This window comes from Balaenoptera physalus (assembly GCF_965194825.1).
Source record: "Balaenoptera physalus genome assembly, chromosome: 2".
Classification (NCBI taxonomy): Eukaryota; Metazoa; Chordata; class Mammalia; order Artiodactyla; family Balaenopteridae; genus Balaenoptera; species Balaenoptera physalus.
In genome coordinates this window covers 129557127-129578552 of record NC_138883.1, presented here as the reverse complement: position 1 = coordinate 129578552, position 21426 = coordinate 129557127, and the positions used below count along the sequence as shown (strand labels likewise).

The window sequence follows — 21426 nt, the reverse complement described above, 5'->3', positions numbered from 1 at the left end:
CACTGATTGGATGCCATTGGATGCCAACCCCTGACAACAGCCCAAATCTGTACATGCCCTTGATCTTTCTTGTTCTTGCTTCCAGGGATAGCTGATTAAGCTGGCTGTGGCAAAAGCAGGCACTGTGGCCTTCCAAAGCCCTACTGTCCTGAAGGCCAGGAGGTATTATTCTCCTCGGCTGGCTAGGAAGAGGAAGGCCAGCTAAAGGCTCTATTTTCCTGGAAGCCATGCCCGAGGGGCTGTGTTGGGGGGTGGAGTTTGCCAGAATGTGTGCCCACGTCCTCGGCTGAGGAGGGGGCCAAGTGCTGCATCGAACTCCTCAGGCACTATTCACACCCTTCCTTGGACGTTCTGCTGCTTCCAGGACCAGGAAGTTCAAGGCATTTAGGAAAATAAAAGTGTCCACCTGGTCCTAAAAACCAGAACGATTAGGCTGGAGAAACCTAGGCAACGCCCATCTGCAGGGCACCACCCCATTACGGCGACTCTGGAGCCCTCGCTCTGTGTCCACCATGTGGACAGAGCTCTGAATTGGGGTTCAGAAGCCTGGATTCTGTCAGAGAGGAGTGGCCAAGTCACTTAACCTCTCTGAACCTCTGCTCCCTCTTCTGTAAAATGGGGATAAGCACCCTCACAGGAGAGGGCTGGTGCTGGGCCGCGCAGGGGACACTGCAAAGAGAAACCAATGCTGGGGCCCCAGACCCCCACGGGTCCGTGCAGCCCAGGCCTGAGCTGACCCCTCCCCCTCACCTCTGCTCTCTGCCCAGGGACACCTGTGGCCACGGGAGTCACCCTTTACTAATACAGGCTGCATTTAGGGTGTGACCACAAAGACCCCTCAAGTATAATGACAGCTTTATTCTAATTCACACCCGGACTATGGAATCCAGGCAACATTATTCTGCCTGGCCAGGCAGGTAAATTAAAGCATAAAGTGGCTGAAGGAGCCAGGGGAGCTGGAGGACTGCAGCCTGGGGAGATGCACCCGCCCCTGCTAGGCCCCAGGTCACAAAGGCCACGTGTGGATATAGGCCATGTTGCCAGATTTCTGTAGAAAGCCCCAAATCCAGATTTTCAGGTGAAATTTTCCCATTTTTGAATGTTAGCAATCAATTCCAAACTGTTTCAGATATTGCACAGGCCACATAAAGCCAGCGGCTCTCAGGCTGCCAGTGTGCAGCCTTCGAGCACAGATATCAAGAGAAGCAAACGGGGAGCTTCCAGTTGCTGAGACCAAAAGGAAACAAACACACTCTAGGCTCTCGTTGGAAATTTTCGTCAGAAAATCAGACATCAGAAATTTTACAGTGTTTGGGAAAAGGTTCTAGAAGACCCACTGGATGGTTTTCAGGGGTGACAATGGTATCTATCTCAGGTATGGGTCAAATATATCAGGTGAATGAATAAAGCAAGGGTTAAACAGCAGAGAACGAATGCTGTTCACTTAAATGCTGTTTAACTCTCTTGCCCCAAGGCTCTGGGAGATGCTGTAGTCAGTCCTCACCCCAAGGGCCCTTTCTCCTCCTGCATCCTCCAGGCCCTTGTCCAAGGGCCCTGGAAACAATGAAGTGCTATTTGCCCACAGCCCCCTCTGCATCTGCCTGAGGACAGACTCCCACCATTGAGGCTCTCTCAATGGCTGGGTGGCCAAGCCCACTGCAGGATGCACGGGTCCCAGACTGGCACCCATTGCACCCCTTCCTGCTCTGGGGGCACTCAGTGCCCTTCTGAATGCACACCGTGTGGGGTCACCAGCAGGTGCAGAGTTGGGAGAGAAAGTGAATTCACCTGGTGAGACTGGGACCACCTTGTTAAACTGGGGCCCACGGTGACAGAGCTGAGTTCCCGCCTCTTGAGTCGCCCATGCTGCCCAGGGCAGGATGGAAGCGCACATACCGCACTCACCTTGGACCAGCCCCCTGTTTTCCACTCGTAGCAGCCAGAGTAGTCCTCACAGAGCTCCTCAGCTCTCGGCCTCGTGGATGCATCGCATTTTCCTTGCGAGTTGGTGCATGTCACAGTTCGTTTCTTTGTCCCTTTACCACAGCTGGCAGAACACTGCAAGATACCATTCCGGAGACTGAATCCAGTCCAATCTGGTCAAGTCCATCAACACCTGAACATCTGTTAAGTACCTACCATGTACCAGACCCAGTGCTGAGGATGCAAGGATGAGGATGCTATGTTTCTGTCCTCAAAAAGCTCCTGGTCTTTTAGAGTCTTATGCACATGGTCCGAGCTGGCTCCTCCCAGCTGGCCTCCAGGTACCCGTGCTGAGCCAGCCTGGGGCAAAGGCATCAGTTCAGGGGAGAAAAGGAGGAGATGGAAAGCAAAGCCACAGGTGACTCTGACATAAGGCGGCTGGCAAGCCCTGCAGAGAGCTCTAGCGATGGTTTTAATGTGAATGCCAAGAATGGTAACAGGGCAATATTCCCTGTGCTATTTTTCTTCTTGGGAAACATAGCAAGAGATGGTGTGGGGAGGGGACCTGAATAGTGTCTGAGGGGTGACAAATGATGCGTGAGCCCTGAGAGCTCAAGATTCCCATGCCCTTAGGCAGCAAGATCCACAGAAACAGTGACAAGAGATGGAGGGGTGACAGGGCATAAACATGGCAGACTTAGGGGTGGGTCTGGAGCCTGTTCCTGGAGTGTTCCCAGCCTACCGCCTGGGCTTGGGGAGGGAAGGTGCCTGGCTTGCAAGAGTGAGTGCTGAGTGCTTACCCACCTCAAAACAAAGCACAAGGAAGAGTGGACCCTTGACCTTGGGAGAACATGACTGACTTGACCAGCAAGCATAGGTGACATGGCCTGGGAACCTGGGGAGCCCACCCTCTGATTTGTTGTGTGCCGAAGCCTAGTCTCTACCGTGGAAGCAAATACGTAGCACGCAGAGATGGTGGGCTGAAGGCTGGATTCCACCAAATGCACTGACACGAAGAGACCCACGCTGCCTGAGGAAATTCTGAGGGGGATTTCCTCCCAGCAGCTGGGTCCCAGAGATACCATGGGGGGGTCCCCACCAGCTGTAGTAGGACAAATGGAGCCCCAGCAACTCTAACTTCTGTTTTTACACTTGCTTGATTTACCAAAAATATGGGAGGCTATAGCAGTGATTTTTCTTGAGCTGCAACAAACTTGACTTTTAAGAAGTTCCACTATGTCCACTGAAAAAATGCACATAAAGGACAAATGTCATTCTTTTTATTTGTTATTAACATTTACCTCAAAATGCTATCTAGCTTTATTTTCCCTATGAATTCAACCTAGCTCTCCATCTGCAGGTCCTGTTCTTATTTATTTATTTTTTTGAGACTAATTTAGACTGGTTTGTTTTAGAAGAAATACACATGCTTCACAGGTGGTTGTGGTATAACCTGGGGGGAATTGGGAGAGCTCATGTATTTGATCTTCTGTGTGGGTTTTAAAGGGACTTCCTTGGTGGTCCATTGGTTAAGAATCTGCCTTCCAATGCAGAGGACGTGGGTTCAACCCCTGGTCGGGGAACTAAGATCCCACATGCTGTGGGGCAACTAAGCCTGCGCACCTCAACTAGAGAGCCTACGTGCCGCAAACTACAGAGCCCACGTGCTCTGGAGCCTGCGCACCACAACTACAGAGCCCACACGCCACAAGTACTGAGCCTGCATGCTCTGGAGCCCACATGCCACAGCTAGAGAGAAGCCTGTGCGCTGCAACAAAGAGCCCGCACTCTGCAACAAAAGATCCCACATGCTGCAATGAAGATCCTGCATGCTGCAACTAAGACCTGACGCAGCCAAAAATACATAAATAAAACATATTTTTTTAAAAATTTAAAAAAATAAAATAAAGGGACCTCGAATGCAAGGAATCAGTCCCTGGCAGGCTTTACCCACAGGGCCTCCCAGGGCAGGATGGGTGGGGCCTGGAGGGCTGCTGCAGGAACCCCTGGGTTACTGCACTGAAGGCCCATCCTTCTGCTTCTCTATGTGGCAATGCTTTCTGACCATTTCATCAGCTCCACACTCACCGTCTGCCTCACGGGCTCCTCCCTGGCACCAGCACCCATACCACTGGCTCCTTCTGCAACTAGGGGCCTACTCACCACTTCTGCTTGAGTTCCTGCTTGGTCTCTCTCTACTCTGTGTTCCTTGCCTCTTCCCTCGAATTTTAAACCCTCAATATCCAGCCTATTTCTTGACCAAGCCCTGGCCTGACCCCTTTTGACCAGCAGCCTATTGGTTGGAAGCCTTCAGGAAGGGCAGTGCTGCAGGCTGGGGTCACCTTGGAAGGGACCTAGGAGGGTGATGTTCGGCTTCTCTCTTGGCTTCTGATCCAGGGATGGGAACAAGAAGTCGAGGACAGGAGAGAGTTGCTACCTTTTGCTTCCTCCTCAATATTTTTTTCCTCATTCTAATGAAGTTGGGAAGAAGTTGGGGAGTAGTGGTGACAGTGATCAACACTGCTGGCTGAATACAGGCAAGACCATCAATAAAAACTCACCCACGAGAAATTTAAACCCATTCGTTTCCAGAAGAAGAAATGTTAGAGGGGCTTCTGTACTTGGAAAAGTGGAAGGAATACCAGTTTTGTGAGCACCTCATGGAGGAAAGATTTGATTCTGAGTCAAATGTTTAGAAAAAAGCATTTTTCTTGAGCCTGAGCTGAGCCAGAATTAGACTGATTGGTGTGGATACTATTTCAGGATTAGGATTAGGCAACACATAGATATAGGAATAGGGATGGAGATATTTCTTTAAATCTTGCTCCAATTGTCTCACACTTTCCAAAATGGTGCTCTTCAATACTGTAATGATAGTTGATTATGTCAGCCTCGTTTATTTTGTTAAGGAGGCATTTTTCCCCCATAAGAGACCTATAAATGGAAAATTTATGGTTTTGATCTGATAAAGCATAAATCTTGTTTGGATTAAGAACCAGGTGATCAAGGCCCTAAGGCTCATGGCAAGGGAGAGAGACTGCACACCTGCCCCTACCCTTCTAGCAGGCATCCCCCTCCCCAAAAGTCCATTGAATGTTAAACTTGTTAACCTAGGTACATGTAAAGAAAAACAATTTTTTAATGTTAAAACTCTGTCCTTTTCCTAAAATATCTTAAAGGATAGGCAAAAAATGCCTGTCTTTAAATGGGTACACGTCAAGATCTGCCTAAAACGTAAACTCAGTTTTAGAGCAGCCAAAGGCAGACTTTTCGTTCATTAAAAACGGGCTGAATACTTTCTTATTCAAAATAATTCCAACTGCTTGGCAATAAAAAGGAACTTTAAAAATATTTTCCACACTGAAGAGTGTCTTGGATTTAGCCTTTCTGACTTTCCTAGAACACGTTTGATGGAGGACCTGAGGGAAGCTTGCCCTTTATTCAGCTATTTTTTTTGTTTCATAGCCAAACAATCAAAATCATTAATGCAAACTCAATGCCAAGCCTTGAAGGATGATATTACCGAAGATAAAATATTTTTAGGATCAGTCTTCAAAGTTAAAAATTAAGGCTTAATTGACCTCTTTCCAAAATGTTTTATGGCATGAGATTTGTAACCGACTCACACACTAAAAGCTGTCCTTCCCAACATCTTCCTGCCTCTTGCAAAGGCAGCTCCACAAAGACTGCCATGGAACTGAAGGGAAGCCTTTGAAACCACCTTCCCAATCTGACCACCCTACAGTTCCAAAGTGCACAAAAGAGATTAAAAGGTGTTTATTTGTCTACCTGCCTACCTACCTATCTCCTATGCATCTATCCATCCATCCATCCATCCATCCATCCATCTATATTTACATGAGAATTTTCACAGGAAATGGGACCAAACAGTACTGTGATATACATTATCAAAAAAACACACTATCCATGTTTTTTTGGCCACGTTGATATCTCTGATGGAATTTGAGAATATGTGACTTAGAACATGGCTTTGAGCTGCTCTGGGGTCTGGCTAGGACTGTGATACGTGAGGGTGTGTCAAAAACAGCAGGGAGGGAAAGGAACCATTTTGGGGTCGCTACAGACAAGGCCCTGAGGCCCTGGTGGTGGTTTCAGTACTGGCGGCAGCCCAGGCACCCACCTGTGACCACTCTGACGCCTCCCAGATGGATAGGCAGTCCTGGCCTTCACAGCTCTGCACTGCCGATGGCCGGGGCACCGGGCAGTAGAGGGGCCGAGTGGCGACGTGTGTGCCATTCTGCAGTTGGTACATGCAGGTCACTTCCCGGTGCTGGATGCCCTTCTCACAGGTCGCTGAGCAGGGGCTCCACGGGCCTGCCACCCACCTACCCGGAAAGAGAAAAGACAGTGAGAGAACAAAGGGCCTTCCAGACAGATGGTGGAATTGTGGGCCTGCTGTGGGAGGGAAGGAGACAGACTCAGCTTTGCAGTCGGCTTTGGAAATAATTCCAGAATATCAGAGCTATCTGAGTAGAGTGGTTCAGTGGCCTACTCAGTACAGAAATCTTTCTGCAACTGCCCCCCTCCGCCCCCCACCACAACGGCAGACTGACTTATTGTCCCTACGTCCCCCTCTTGCTGTCTTGTGCCATCTTTGTTCAGTGGGGTGTGAGTGGACACGAAACTGACCACATCCCAGCAGAAGCTTTGAGTTACTATGTGGTTTGTCTCTCACTCTTCCTGTCCTCTGCCATGAGAACAGCAGGTCCAATACAGGGGCTGCCTGACTGCTGGGCTCTGTAATAGCATGATGCTGTTGTACCCCACAGAGATATTGGGGTTGTTTGTCACTGCAGCAAAAGCTGACTGGCACAGCCCTCGCCAAAGGACACCCCAGTCCCAGCTTAAACACATCAGGACTCCCTGCTTTCCAAAGGGTGGCGGGCCCTCCTGAGTGGGGACTGTCATTCTCGAGGAGGCAACCTGTGGGCCATGGGAAGACTAGGCTGCTGAGGCCATCAGCTGAAAGTGCTCAACTAAGACTTTGTCTACCTACCTAATATTTCAATGATCCCAATTCTGTCAGGTCTCTGTTGGCCTTAGGGTGTTGGAAAGGGGCTAGGCAGTTTGGGAATGATGATTTCTCAGGACACAAACAGGGCTTTGAATGCCCTTTTAAAGACTCTCTGTGCTCTGGTTCGTGGACGAGACTCAAATATTCCCAGCTCCCAGGAGCTCACTACTTGACAAAGCAGCTCCATCTGGATGGTCAGCCCTGATAACCACTCAGTTCTCACATCAGTCAGAATCGTCCTAAATCCCACCTGAAACCAAATCTGATGAGGCCATCCCACTGTTTGGAAACATCTAGGTTCTGATGATGAGGCAGTGAACGAAACAAAGCCCTGCCCTCTGAGTCTTCCTATTCTAATGAGGACAAACAGTAAACGGATGAACAATGTACAACAGAATACAATATAATGTAATAGAGTGTATATAACATATATGCAGAGAGAATATGCCACACCATAGTAAGTGCTTTAGAGAAAAGTAATGCAGCACAGGGCAGACCAGCAAGGAGATGAGGGGGGTTGGCACTATTTTATTCAAGGTGGCAAGGATGGCCTGGCATTTGGGCAGCGACTGGAAGGAAGTGAGGCATAAGCCCTGTGCTCTGTGGGAGAAGACTTGCAGGCAGAGGGCATAGCAGGTGCAAAGGCCCTGGTGGAGGGGTGTGCTGGCAGGGCTGAGGGGCAGCCGGGAGTCCAGTGTGGCTGGGGGAGGGGGTGAGCAGGAGAGGGAGGGACATGAGAGGGAGCAGGGGGAGATTATGCAGGGCCTGGCTGGCTGCTGTGGCTCTTGCTTGAATGAGATGCAGTCCTGGAGGGTTTGGAGAAAGGAAGACACGCCTTCCAGGGCCACCCTGACTCTGTGTGGCTACCAGCCTACAATGGGTGTATATACAATGGCAACAGGGAGAGTGGGGAGGAGGCTACTGCAATGGTCCAGGTGGGAGATAAGGGTGGCTTGAACCAGCTGGGGGTAGTGGAGGTGTTGGACTAAATGTTGAGAAGATGGGGCTACCCAGGCCCCTCCCTCCATCCCGACATGGTTTCTCCTTGTCCATTGGGGCAAGCTCAGGCCACCTCATCTAGAGCTCATCTCCAGTCCCCTTGGCAGAGCTCATCACTCGGCCCTTCACGGCCCAGGGACTAACTCTAGTGAAGCTCCTCTTGTCAGACCCCTTGCTCATGCTGCGGGGGATGGAAACACAGTGCTGGCCTCGGGATATGAGGACAAGTAACATACTGCCTGCAAATTGCTTATGGCAGCACCTGGCATACATAAGCCCTATAACATAACTAGTATTGCCATTATTTTGTGTTTCCTTGGTGGGAAATGGAGACTTCCCACATGCATGCAGCCTTGCTCCCATTTCAGTACCTGACAACTGCTTAAACATCACCGAAAGAATCAAACCAAATTCTACCCATTTTGTTCCCCTTTTAAGTTTTCTCTTCTCTTGATCAAAATAATTTGCAGACTCTCAATCCATTGTAAGTCTCTAATCAGTCACTACTGTTCTTAAAATGGACAGATTTGTCATGGACAGAATGGTCCAGATGTGATCTGAAAGCAGCAAGAGAGAATGTGATGATTTTCTCTTTAAATGGGGACTTGTTTTCATGAATACTCCCCAACTCTGCACTATTTCTTTTCTTTTTTTAAAGCAACCACATTGTACCTCTGTTAGTGCCTACTATGTTTTTCTCTCTCATGAACTGACTCTCAGCCAGATCTCCTTTGTCCTGGCCTTTTACAATTAACTTTGTGAATATAAATGTTAGGTTTTAGGTTGAGACCTGTTCGGTATTATTGTGCTGACCCCAACTGTGAAATGGCTTAGAATCCTGCTCCTGTATTTTGTATTTCCTGTGCTTCCCAGGGCCGAGCCTCGGAAGTGGGACCTCTATGTCACACTCATGGGACTGTCACTGCCCTGGGCATGCGTGCCATTGCCATAGGGTACCAGCATCTCCATTCCTGGCCACACAATCAGAGCATGTATTCTAGGGAATGTGGACGCCAACTCTGTTCACACAAAGGTCACATCCAGGACACCTGGGGGAATGGTGAACTGCTGGGAGGACTCAGCAGTCCTGCCTCGGGGGCTCCTCCTGCCCCATCACTGGCTGGAAAAGTCAGATATGTGGGGGTCAGATTCCCGTAGAGCTGGGAGGGACTGCCAGCCCTCCAGGTTCTCCTCTCCTTTACCTCTGGTGTCTGGTGCTTTGCAAAAGGATAACAGAATGGAAAAGAGCCCATGCATCCCTCCTCCTCTTTCCAGAAGAATCCTCAGACCTATCCCCGCCTGAAACGCGTGACGAGCCGCCGACAAGACGGTTCTTTGTCACAGGTGCACCTGCTTCAGGTTATCGGAGCTATTTTTCAGCTGGACCTTTTTGCTTCTGATCTTGACAAACACCTCAGTGAGGTATGGGGAGAAAAAGTGGCCTTCCTAAAACTTCGTTTTTGGTGGCTGAAAGAATCCACTTCCCCTGAAGGACCTTGGCTGCAGGAGGCCCATCTAGGGCAGTGGGATGACGTCGCACACCCAGACATCAGAGTAAAATCCCATTGATCCCAAGTCTAGTAACTTGGGAAAGGCCTGCAGTTCCACACAACAATGTATATTACAATTACAATGTAAGTCTGAGCTTTTTTCACTCTTATCCTCTGAAAACCTTAACAGCGACATTCATTACCCAAGTTTGAGTTAGCAGTTCTTCTTAAAAGCAATAAAACTGTAATTCTTGATGAAGCCACCATTAACACTTCCCTAATCCAGGCCCCTCCCCTGTTCCCACGGGGTCAGGACAGCCTCTCCTGTCCAGCACAGGTGTAGCTCCTCTGCACATACTTCAAGTTCAATCATTCTAATCGGGTACAGTTTTCCACCATTATCTGTGGTTTCACTTTCCCCAGTTTCAGTTACTGAAAACATTAAATGGAAAACTCCAGAAATAAACAATTCATAAATTTAAACTGCACGCTGTTGTGAGCAGTGGGATGAAATCTCCCACCAACCCAATTGGTCCCGCCTGGACATGAACCATCCCTTTGCCTGGCTTATCCACGCTGTATAGGCTCCCTGCCGGTTAGCACAGGAAATACATAGTATGTAAGTATCTATAGGGTTCAGTACTATCATGGGTTTCAGGCATCTACTGGGGGGCTTGGGATGTATGGCCCGCAGATGAGGGGGGACTACTAGGCCTTGGGCAGCTCTGTCACTACCTGAGACCCTATATTCTTTTTTAATTGCTGCTGTAGCAAATTGCCATAAACTTAATGGCTCAAAACAGCACAGATTGATTATCTTACATTTCTAGAGGTTGGAAATCTGACGTCGGTCTCACTGGGCTAAAATCAAGGTGCTGGCAGGGCTGTTTCCTTCTGGAGACTCCAGGAAGACTCTGCTTCCTTGCCTTTTCCAGCTTCTAGACACTGCCCCGATTCCCTGGCTTGTGGTGACTTCTTCAGCCTTCAAAGCCAGCAACTCAGGCCGAGTTCTTCTCACATCGCATCACTCCAACCTTCTCTTCTGCTTCCGTCTTCTGCTTTTAGGACCCTTGTGATTACACTGGACCCACTCAGATAATCCAGCATAAGCCGGCTGATTAGCAAACTGTATTAGTTTGCTAGAGCTGCCGTGAAAAGTACCAGAAGCTGGGTGGCTTAAAACAACAGAAATTTATTCTCTTACGGCTCTGGAGGCCGGAAGTTAAAAATCCAAGTGTTGGCAGGGTGGGTTCCTTCTGAGGACACTGAGGAGTCGGTTCCATGCCTCTCTCCTGGCTCTGGTGACATCTTTCAGGGGAGACCCATGCAACCTAATTCCACCTGCAGCTCTAACTTTCCTTTGACAAGTAACCTAACACTTTCATGAGTTCCAGGGATTAGGATGTAGACATCTTTGGGGGTCATTATTTTGCCTACTACACGCATCACATTAACAGTCCTGAGAAATTTTATCTTACGTTCAAAATTCAGTTTCTATTCAGTCTTGATTTGGCTGAGACTTAAACTAGGTAAAGATCTCATGAAATCTGCTGAAATGTGACAGTCTCACAAAGAAACAATGGCATCTTCAGGATCACATTCTTCTAACACAGTTATTTTATGTTGAATATAAAGTGAATCTCAAGTATAGATAACCAAAAAGAATACACTGGTGGGTCATTTATTTTCAACAACTTCATATTGTAAAAAAAATGTGAGCTGTTGTATTTCAACACAACAAGTGTTCAAGATAACAAGTGGTCTGTCCATGGTGTCAACTTTATCCATCTCCAAAATGGGTCAGTAGTAAGGATCTGGCATTGACTGAGCACCTAATCTGTGCCTATCTCTGAATCAGGAACGTTCCTTACATTAGCTAAATTAATCAAAGTAAGGAAACTAGATGACTGTATGTGATTCTCTGAGCATCTGTTATAGAGACATGCAAATTCCAAGCATAGCATCAAATATGCTTGTAAAATACCATGTATTTTACATGTAAAATACCACAGCATGAAAAGAAGGATATGAAACAGTCCAAAAGCTCCAGAAAGCTGCAGGGCAGGTTAAAGAGATTTCTGCTACTGGGATGGTTACTTTGTCCAACCTCATCTTATCTGTCCCCCAGACACGTGGGTATCAACCTCATGCCAAGCCCTGAATCAAGGGCCAGGGCACTCAGCTCAGCGTCCCACCTTCACAAAGCTCAGTCAAGTGTGTGGTCCTTGGGGGAGAGGGAAGCATGTAAACAGGCAATGCCTTCACTATCTGCTAAGTGCAGCGGAGGAAATGGAGCTTGAGTTGGGTCCCGAAGTCAAAGTGAAGTTGGCCAACCAAAGAAGCAGGGCTCAGTGCTCTGACAGACAGCGCCTGCCCATGAAGTGTTGAGGAACAACTGCGAGTTTGGGATGGCCAATCCTTGGAGGGTACTTCAGGGTGGGTAAGAGGGAGGTTTCCTTGGGCGGTATCCAGTAATCATGTGCCCTGGGGCAAGATGATGGTTTTCATGAAGGCAGTGGAGAAATGGAAAACAGGCACTGATACAAGACTATGAAAGGGTTTTGACAGGGCTTTGGGTATTTGGGGTCATGGAGAGAAAGGAGGCAAGAATCAAGCTCAGGATTCTGACTGGTCCAGAGGATGCTGGTGGTGCCTCCACTGGGAGGGAGAACACAGGGAGGGGAGTTGGCCTGGGGGCAGAAAGGTGGGCACCACTTTGAAGGCAGTTGCTGGGTCGCTGAGTGGTGCTGGGAAGGGTCTGCAGGTGCAGTTCTGGCGTTCAAGGGTGCTGCCTGATTGGAGACACAGGGTTGGAAGTCAAAAGCAATAAATCCTGGTAGACATCAAGGGTAAGAACAACTCATCCAGGGAGCTTATACAGGAGGACAGAGGGCAGGGGCAGGGGCTGGGGAATACAAGCATCTGGGGTTGGAATCAGTCATGGGAGGCTCTGAGGAGCAGGAGAAGAGGCGACGAGCAAGGCTAGGGAGGGCAGGAGGACGGTGCAAGAGACGCCAGGAAGGGTTGGTTGAATGAGGCCTGAAGAGCATCCCCTGGATTTAGCCATGAGGACAGGTTGCTGACCCGGGGGGAGAACTGGGGAGAAGGGTTGCCAGTGCTGTAAATGCAGAGTGGAATGAGGGTGAAGAGGAGAGGCCTTGCGGGCGCCCCTTAGCAGATTTGGTTTGATGCCTACAGAGTGGGCTCCACAGACCCTCAATCTTGGGGTGACACCCAAGCTTTGGAAACAAGACCTGATGCGAGCTGTCTCATGACTTGGGAGCCTCTGGTCAAGCAGACTGTGCGTGGGCGGGAAGCATGAGTGAGAACATGAGAGGGGACATCTGCGTGAGAAGGAAATGCTGCGAATGGCTGAGGGCTGGAAGCAGTGGCTCCAGGACAGACAGGGAGCTTCCTCTCGTGGACCCATCTGTCTAGAAAGGCCACTCCTGCCCACTGGCAGTGCCTCATGGAAGTCATCTGGGCCAAATGGCAGAGTAGATGACCTGTGGGAGACCTGTGCCACGTCCGAGACGCAGGAGGCCAGCAGGGGAGGGAGGCCAGGGACCTGGCGGTGGGCAGCATGTGTGAGGGGAAGGCTCGGCCTCAGCCAGGGCTTGGCTGCTGTCTCCCCTTGGGATTTGGTGACCTGGGTCAGTGGGCCAGTGGGTCAGTGCACCTTGATAAAGAGTCTGGCCTGAAGAGTGATCCTGTCCATTCCTAGCCCAGGAAGGCTCAGGCAGTCTGATTTGGAAAGCAAACAGATCAAAGATCTCATTTCTCATTTCTCCTCTGCCAAGAGAGAGTTTGAAGGAACAAGCCTGCATTTCCCCCTGTGGGTCAGCCCCATGTCTCCAAGGTGTCCCTCCCGTTTGTGCCCAGTCCTTTCCCACCACCATCTTGCCTTCACACCCACCTGAACTCCCAGAGGAAGGTGGCTCAGGGCCTGCTGGTCTTGCTTCACGGATGGAGAAACCGACTTGGAGAGACAGCAAGACTGGCCTAAGGCCCGCTAGCTATTAATTGGGTGGGTCCTCTGTGCCCCAACCCAGAAGCTTCCTTTTTGTATTTATACAATCTTGCTCTGGTTAGGGAATACCTGACCAACCTCATCAGGATGCCCTGAGAGTAAAAGGTGCCCACTTACTAGAATCAGACATTCTCAAAGTCTCAGAAGGTCACATTCAGGACGCTGGTGTCAGATGGGCCTGGACTTGAGTCCACTCCACCAACTTGCCAGCTGTGTGACCTTGGACAAGTCAGTACTCAAGCCTCTGCCACATGGTCAGCGCAGGCCTCACACTCTATGGGCCTGATAACTAGCAGCTGTTATTATTGCTGTAACTATTATTCTCAGTCTAGGCATCCATCTCATTCAGAGGAGCTGCTATTCCTCAAAGCCCTCTGGAATGGGCAGTCTATGCGGGCATTCCGAACCAAAACAAATTAGTTTTAATTTTTAAAAAATTTTCAATAAATTTGTGTGATTCAGATGAGAGGAATATGAAAAACCTGTTTGAGTGCTGAGTCCTATAACTTGGTGTGAGCTATCTCTCTCCTCTGAGCACCTGGCCCTCATCCATAAAGCAGGGGCAAGAACTGGGCGCACAGCTGTGAGGACCCGATGGTGACCTCACGGCAGGTAAAGGCCCCAGGGAGATGCCTGCAGGGGAGCTCCAAGGATGGGAGTCTCTTCCCTCTCTCCCTGGTGCAGGGCTGCTGGCCCCTAGGCTGTGAACGTCTGGCCAAGGTCAGGCTAACACCGCTCTGCCTTCCCGTGGATGACAAGGCCTCTCCCAGGGCACCCGGGCTGTGGTCACCACGTGTGCCGCCAGCCTGGGGTGAGGAGACGTGGCAGAGGCCGGCTGGCCAAGAGCCGGACCTCCTGGGCCTTGTCCCAAAAACACCACGGAGGACTCGGCAGCGACAGACTCTCTGTCTGCCCGAGCCACTCTCACAGCTCAGGGCAGATTGGAGCCAGCAACTCCGTTATGAGAACAATCAAAACACATGTGCCATTTAAAGTCTCCGAAGATACGTGGCTGCTTTTATTGAACAGATGTCTGTGAAAGGAGTGGGGTAAGGAGGTACAACCGGGACTTAGCAAGCTGGGCTGTGATGTTCTCCCAGGGGACAGAGGGGGACGCTTTAGAGCTGCATACGAAGTTTCAATTCAGCATTTCTCCATTTAAACTTGAGAATTATGAGTTCTCATATATATTTCCCTGAAAAGTAATATTATTCACATATTTGTTTTTTATAGGAGGAAATGAGAGCCTGGAGTGCATGATGAGGAGCGAATACATCGGCCTGTGCATGTGAGCTTCTGCTGGAGGACATAATTCCATCCTGAAATCAGGCTGGGTCAGGGTCTGAGAACTTGCTGCGTTTTCCTGAAAAGGTTCTTGAGTCACTGTGGTTAGTTTTCAAGTGCTGGGGAAAGGAAGAGAAAGGAAGGAAGGAAGGGAGTGAGGGAGGGAGGGAGAAGGGAAGCAAGGGAAGACTTCAATGCTTTGCTAAAACATGGCTTAAGGGAAAATGTTTTAAGAATGATTTCTCTAGATATTGCACCAGCTAACCGTTTCAGGAGCTTCCTATGTGCCAGGCAATGTCCTCAGCACTTAACATGATTCAAATTATTTGATCCCTGTAACAATCCTTTGGAGAGCCATTCTACAGGTGAGGAAATCAAGGCACAGAGAGGTTAAGTGGCTTGCCCAAGGTCATACATTAGCAAGTAGAAGAACTATTTTAACAGTTCCAATGAGACATAATTCACATACCATACAATTCATCCATGTAAAGAGAACAATTCAGTATATTCTGAAATATATTGTGGTGGTGTGAAATCACCACCACAATCAATTTTAGAATATTTTTATTACCCCCAAAAGAAACTCCACACCTCTTAGCTGTCATCTCCCAATACATGCCCCCCTCCCATCCCTCTCAGCCCCAGGCAATCACTAATCTACTTTTTGTCTCTATAGATTTGCCTCTTCTGGACACTTCATATAAATGGAATCACATAACATGTGGTTCTTTGTGCCTAGCTTCTTTCACTTAGCATAATGTTTCCAAGGCTCATCCATGTTATAGCATCTATTAGTATTTCATTCCTTTTTATCATTGAATAATACTTGATTGTATAGATACACCATGTTTATTTATCGGTTCATCAGCTGATGGACATTTGGGTTGTTTCCACATTTCGGCTATTAGGAATAATGCTGCAATAAGCATCTGTGTACAATTTTTGTGTAGACATATGTTCTCATTTTTTTGAGTATATACCAAGGAGTGGAATTGCTGGATCGTATGCTAATGCTAAGTTTAACAATTTGAGAAATGCCAGACTGTTTCCAAAGCAGCTACACCATTTTGCATTTCTACAGTAGTGTATGAAATTCTAAATTCTCCACACTCTCATAAATTTTTTCTATTATCTATCATTTTGATTATAGCCATCCTAGTGGGTGAGAAGTTGTATCCCATTGTGGTTTCATTTTACTGTGGTAAAATGTATACAAAATTTACCATTTTTACCACTTTGCAGTGTACACTTCAGTAGCATTAAATACATTCACATTGTTGTATAACCCTCACCATTCTCTCCCAAACTTTTCATCTTCCCAAACTGAATTCTAGATTCATTAAACAATAACTTCCTATTACCCTCTCCCCCCAGCCCCTGGCAACTATCATCCTACTTTCTGTGTCTATGACTTTGGCTGCTCCAGGTACCTCCTATAAGTGGAATCATACAATGTTTGTTCTTTTGTGACTGTCTAATTTCACTTAGCATAATGTCCTCAAGGTTCATCCATGTTGCAGCATGTGTCAGAATTTCCTTCCTTTTGAAGGCTGAATAATATTCCATTGTACACATGTAACACATTTCATTTATCCATTTGTCCAGAGAGGGACACTTGTGTTGCTTCCACCTTTTGACTATTGTGCATAGTGCTGCTATGAAGATGGTTGTACAAATTTCTGTTTGAGTCCTTGCTTTCAGTTCTTTTGGGTATATACCCAGAAGTGAAATTGCTGGATCACATGGTAATTCTGTGTTTAATTTTTTGAGGAACCACCATACTGTTTCCCACAGTGGCTGTACCATTTGACATTCCATTCAACAATGTAGAAGGGTTCCAATTTCACCACATCCTCACCAACACTTATTTGCTGTTTTTAATAATAACTATCCTCATGGGTATGAAGTGGTTACCTCATTGTGGTTTGATTGGAATTTCCCTAATGATTAGTGATGATGAGCATTTTTTCATGTACTTATTGGCCATGTGCATATCTTCTTTGGAGAAATGAGTAAACATGTTCTTTGCCTATTTCTTAATTGGGTGCCTTTTGTTGTTTAGTTGTAGGAATTCTTTATACATTCTGCATATTGCTTCTTTATCAAGTATATGATTTGCAAATATTTTCTCCCATTCTTTGGGTTGCCTTTTCACTTTGTTGATTATGTCCTTTGATACAAAAAAGTTTTTAATTTTGAAGTCCAGTTTATCTATTTTTCCTTTTGTTGCCTATGCTTTTGGTGTCATATCTAAGAAGTCATTACCAAATCCAATGTAATGAAGCTTTTTTCCTATGTTTTATTCCGAGTTTTATCTTAACTCTTATATTTAGGTCTTTGCTCCATTTTGATAAGGTAAAGGTCCAACTTCATTCTTTTGTATTTTGATATCCAGTTTCCCCAATACTACTTGTTGAATTTCATTGTGGTTTTGATTTGTATTTCCCTGATGGCTGATGATGTTGAGCATCTTCTCATGTGCTTATTGGCCATTTGTGTATCTTCTTTTGAGAATGTCTGTTCAATTTGTGTTCTACTAAATGTGTGAAAAACATGTTTCCTATTGTTAGTGACTCAATACTGTTTTACTAAAGAATTGCATAATCTGAGAAAGTTTCAATAATAAAGAAAATTCACATTAGCAAAAAAAAAAAAAAGAATGTTCAGATGATTTGCCCATTTTTTAATTGGGTTATTTGTTTTTTTTATTATTGAGTTGTAAGAGTTTTTGATATGGTCTAGATAAAATTATTTTTTCAGATATAAGATTTATGAAAACATTTTTTTCCCTTCTTTGGGTTATCTTTTCATTTTCTTCATGGCCTTGAAGAACAAAAGTTTTAAATTTTTATAATGTTCAGTTTATTTCTTTCTTTCGTTGCTTGTGCTTTTGCTTTCATATCTAAGAAACCATTGCCTAATCTAGAGTCAGGAAGATTTATGCCTATGTTTTCCTGTAAGAGTTTTATAGCTTTAGCACTTACATGTAGGTGCTTGATCCATTTTGAGTTAATTTTTTGTCTATGGTATAAGCTAGGGATCCAACTTCTATCTTTTGTACGTGGACATCCAGAGTCTCAGTACCGTTTATAGAAAAGATGATTCTTTCTCTATTGCATTGTTGAAAATTAACTGATAGTAAATGTGAGAATATTTATTTACTCATTTATATTACATTGTTCTATATGTCTCTCTTTATGCAAGTCCCATACTGTCTTGATTACTCTAGTTTTGTAGTAATCTTTGAAACTAAGAAGCATAAGTCCTCCAACTTTGTTCTTATTTTTAAAGATTGTATTGACTATTTGGAACCCTTTGCAATTCCACATAAATTTTAGGATCAGCTTGTTCATTTGCGCAATAAAGACAGCTGGAATTTTGATAGGGATTTATGTTTTATCAGTAGATCAATTTGAGGAGTATTGCCCTCTTAACAACACTAAGCCTTCTAATGGGATGTATTTAGATATTCATTAACATCTTTCAATAATGTTTTGTCATTTGCAGTGTATAAGTCTTTTGTTAAATTTATTCCAAAGTATTTTATTGTTTTTGATGCTACTGTAAATGGAACTATTCTCTTCATTTCCTTTTCAGACTATTCATTGCAAGGGTATAGAAAAAGAATTGATTTTTGTATATCATTCTCACATCCTGTAACCTTGCTCAACTCGTATGTTAAAAACAACAAGCCCAAAGTGGTATCATTTGCCCCCCATGAAAGCAAACAAATACTTAATTACAGTTTCAATCCCTTCCAGAAATGTGACCTTTAAGAGTCAATCTGAAATTTCCTGATCAACACTAGTGAGGTAATGTTATGATAAAGCCCTTCCCTTTCCCCAGAAGAAGATGGTCTGGATTGAAGCAATCTTTTCTTTTGTTAATACTTTTCTTGCCCACCCTCTTTCTGCCAGTAAAAATCTCCCATTTGTACAACCCCTTGGAGTGCTCTTCTATTTGCTAGATGGGATCCTGACTGATGCATGAGTTGATAAATAAAGCCAATTAGATCTTTGAATTTACTCAGTTGAATTTTGTTTTTCCAGAAAATATATTAGTTCTAGTAGCTCTTTACTGGATTCTTCAGAATTTTCTATATGGAAGATCATGTCATCTGCAAATACATATAGTTTTACATCTCTAACCTAGATACCTTTTTTTTTTTTTTTTTTTCATTTTCTTGCCTAATTGCCCTGGCTAGAACCACCATACAATGTTGAATATAAGCAGTGAAAACAGACATTCTTGTCTTGTTCCTCTCTTAGGGGAAAAGCCTTTAGTCTTTCACCGTTAAGTATGATGGTTCCTGTGGGCTTTTGGTAGATCCCTTCATGAGGTTGAGGAAATTCCCGTCTATTCCTAGTTTGTTGAGTGTCTTGATCATGAAAGAGTATTGAATTTTGAAAATACTTTGTGTGTGTTTGTGTTAATTGAGACAATAATGTGGTTTTGTCTTTTATTCTACTGATGTGATTGATATATTACATTATTTGATTTTCAGATGATAAATGGACCTTGCATTCCCAGCATAAGTTTCCACTTGATCATGGTATGTAATACTTTTTATATTGCTGGATTCAATTTACTAATATTTTGTTGAGGATTTTTGTGTCTATATTCATAAGCAATATTGGCATGTAGTTTTCTTGTGATGTCTTTGTCTGGTTTTGTTATCAGGGTAATACTGGCCTCATAGAATGAGTTGTAAAGTGCTTTCTTTTCTACTTTTTGGAAGAGACTGTGAAAAATTGATACTAATTCTTCCTTAGATGTTTGGTAAAATTCACTAGTAAAGCCATCTGATCCTGGGCTTTTTTTCTGTGGGAATTTTTTTATTACTAATTCAATCTCTTTACTTGTTATGGATCTGTTCAGGTTATCTATTTATTCTTAAGTCAGTTACAGTAGTTTGTATTTCTAGGAATTTTGTCTGTTTCATCTAATTAATATAACTTTTTGTTATACCAGAATATTTTTGGTTTTTCAATATAGTAACACCAAATCTCCAGATAATAACAGGAACAAGAAGAGGCTGTTTGAGGGTCACATGCACTAAGGGCACTGTGTTGTTTAGGAAGAGGCTAGCGATTCTGAGTACTTTGGACTCTACTTAAACCATTATAGTTAAGGTACCTGGGTCACATTTAAGGATAACCATCAAAAGAACAGAAATATATCCACAGCTTCCCAAAAATAGGGAGAAAAAAAGAAATGTTAATTGTTAGTTCTGAATATTTTGTAATTTCCAAAATCATTTCCTCCTAACCCATGAGTTATATATATTTTTAATTTCCAAAAATATAGAGAAAAGTGGGTCACTATCTTTTTACTGCTTATTCCCAATGTAATTTTCTTGTGGTCAGAAAGCATGGTGTGTTTTGTTATCTTGGTTACCATAAATACAGCCTTATCAATCAGTGGGAATGGGGTGAACTAGCCATTACATAATACAGAGGAGAGGCAACAGGTTATCATATGGAAGAAATTAATTCATTGTCTCAGCTCATACTATACAGAAAAAGACATTCTGGATGTGTTAAAGTCTTCTTATATGCAAGAAAAGCCAAACCTTAAAAGTTCTGGAAGAACACATAGGAAAACATATTTGTAGTTGAAAAGTCAGGAAGAAATTGTCAAACACGACAAAAGAAGCACAATTCCTAAATTTAAAGTTAACCAATTTAACTAAATTAAAGATAAAAGCTTCTACTCAAAGACACCATAGGTGAAAAAAGAGGCCTCAAATAAGGGAAAATATTTATAATCCAAGATGTATAAAGAATGCTCGTAAATCAATTAGTAAGAGATAAGTAGCCCAACAGGATAATGTGCAAACAACAGGAGGATAAATCACAGAAAAAATATAAATATCCTCTTAACATATGAAAACACTCAACCTCACTACAGCACAGGGGAATTTAAAAAATCAAACAATGAGGCACCATTTCCTCCCCACCAGATGGCAACACTACAAAGTCTGACTAAACCAAATTTGTTCATGACTGGAGCAATGGGATCCCTTACAGTGCTGGTGACACGGTAATGTTAGGTTAAGCCTTTGGAGGAAAGCTCAAGGTGTGCAGACCTATGACTGTGTAATTATACTTCTGGGATACAACTTGCACATGTGTCTAAGGAAACTGGACAAGGATGGTCACTGCATAATTGTTTACATAAGCCCCAACTGGCAAACAACCCAAATGTCCATCAATGGCAAATGACTAAATACCTAAGATGAAATCACATAGAGCAAAGAAAATGGGTGTACCAGAGCCACAGTGGCAACGTGGCTAGATCCCAAAGGCAAGATGAACATACATACGCTCAGAGCCTGTTTAAATGCACCAAACAATACTCTCTTGTTTGTGGATATATGCATATATGGTAAAAGTTTGAAAATTAGCGGGGGAAGCATACCCACTAATGGAGGAGGGGAGAAGAATAGCACTGGGAGGGGTCAAGGGGGACTTTTAATGTATCTGTATTATATTATTTTAATAACATGCTATTACTTTAGATTACTTAAAATATGGCAATCATGAAAATTTGTTAAAATTGGGAGGTGTGGGCATAGTTGTTTATTAGTTAAACTCAGACTTTTCTGTACATATAAACACTTTTATAAGAAAAATGCTTACACAACCCAGAGCCAGGTCAGTATG

General features: G+C 44.9%; 1 protein-coding gene and 1 long non-coding RNA gene across 13 annotated transcripts in view; one reads left to right on the top strand and one right to left on the bottom strand.

Moving 5' to 3' along the window:
* The window catches only part of ADAMTS17 (ADAM metallopeptidase with thrombospondin type 1 motif 17), a 373038-nt gene that overhangs the window by 40263 nt on the left and 311349 nt on the right, over positions 1-21426 (bottom strand). For 11 of the 12 annotated variants that reach the window (XM_082448431.1, XM_082448437.1, XM_082448441.1 and 8 more), the window contains 2 exons: positions 6065-6269; positions 1906-2058 (listed from right to left, as the gene is read on the bottom strand). In XM_082448431.1, the coding sequence (XP_082304557.1) occupies positions 1906-2058; positions 6065-6269 (358 nt within the window). Of the gene's footprint in view, positions 1-1905; positions 2059-6064; positions 6270-14153; positions 14841-21426 lie in introns of those variants that run through there. The other variant, XM_082448435.1, reaches the window with a different exon arrangement.
* LOC309654486 overlaps positions 1-21426 on the top strand; it is a 551553-nt gene that overhangs the window by 229449 nt on the left and 300678 nt on the right. The window lies entirely within an intron of this gene.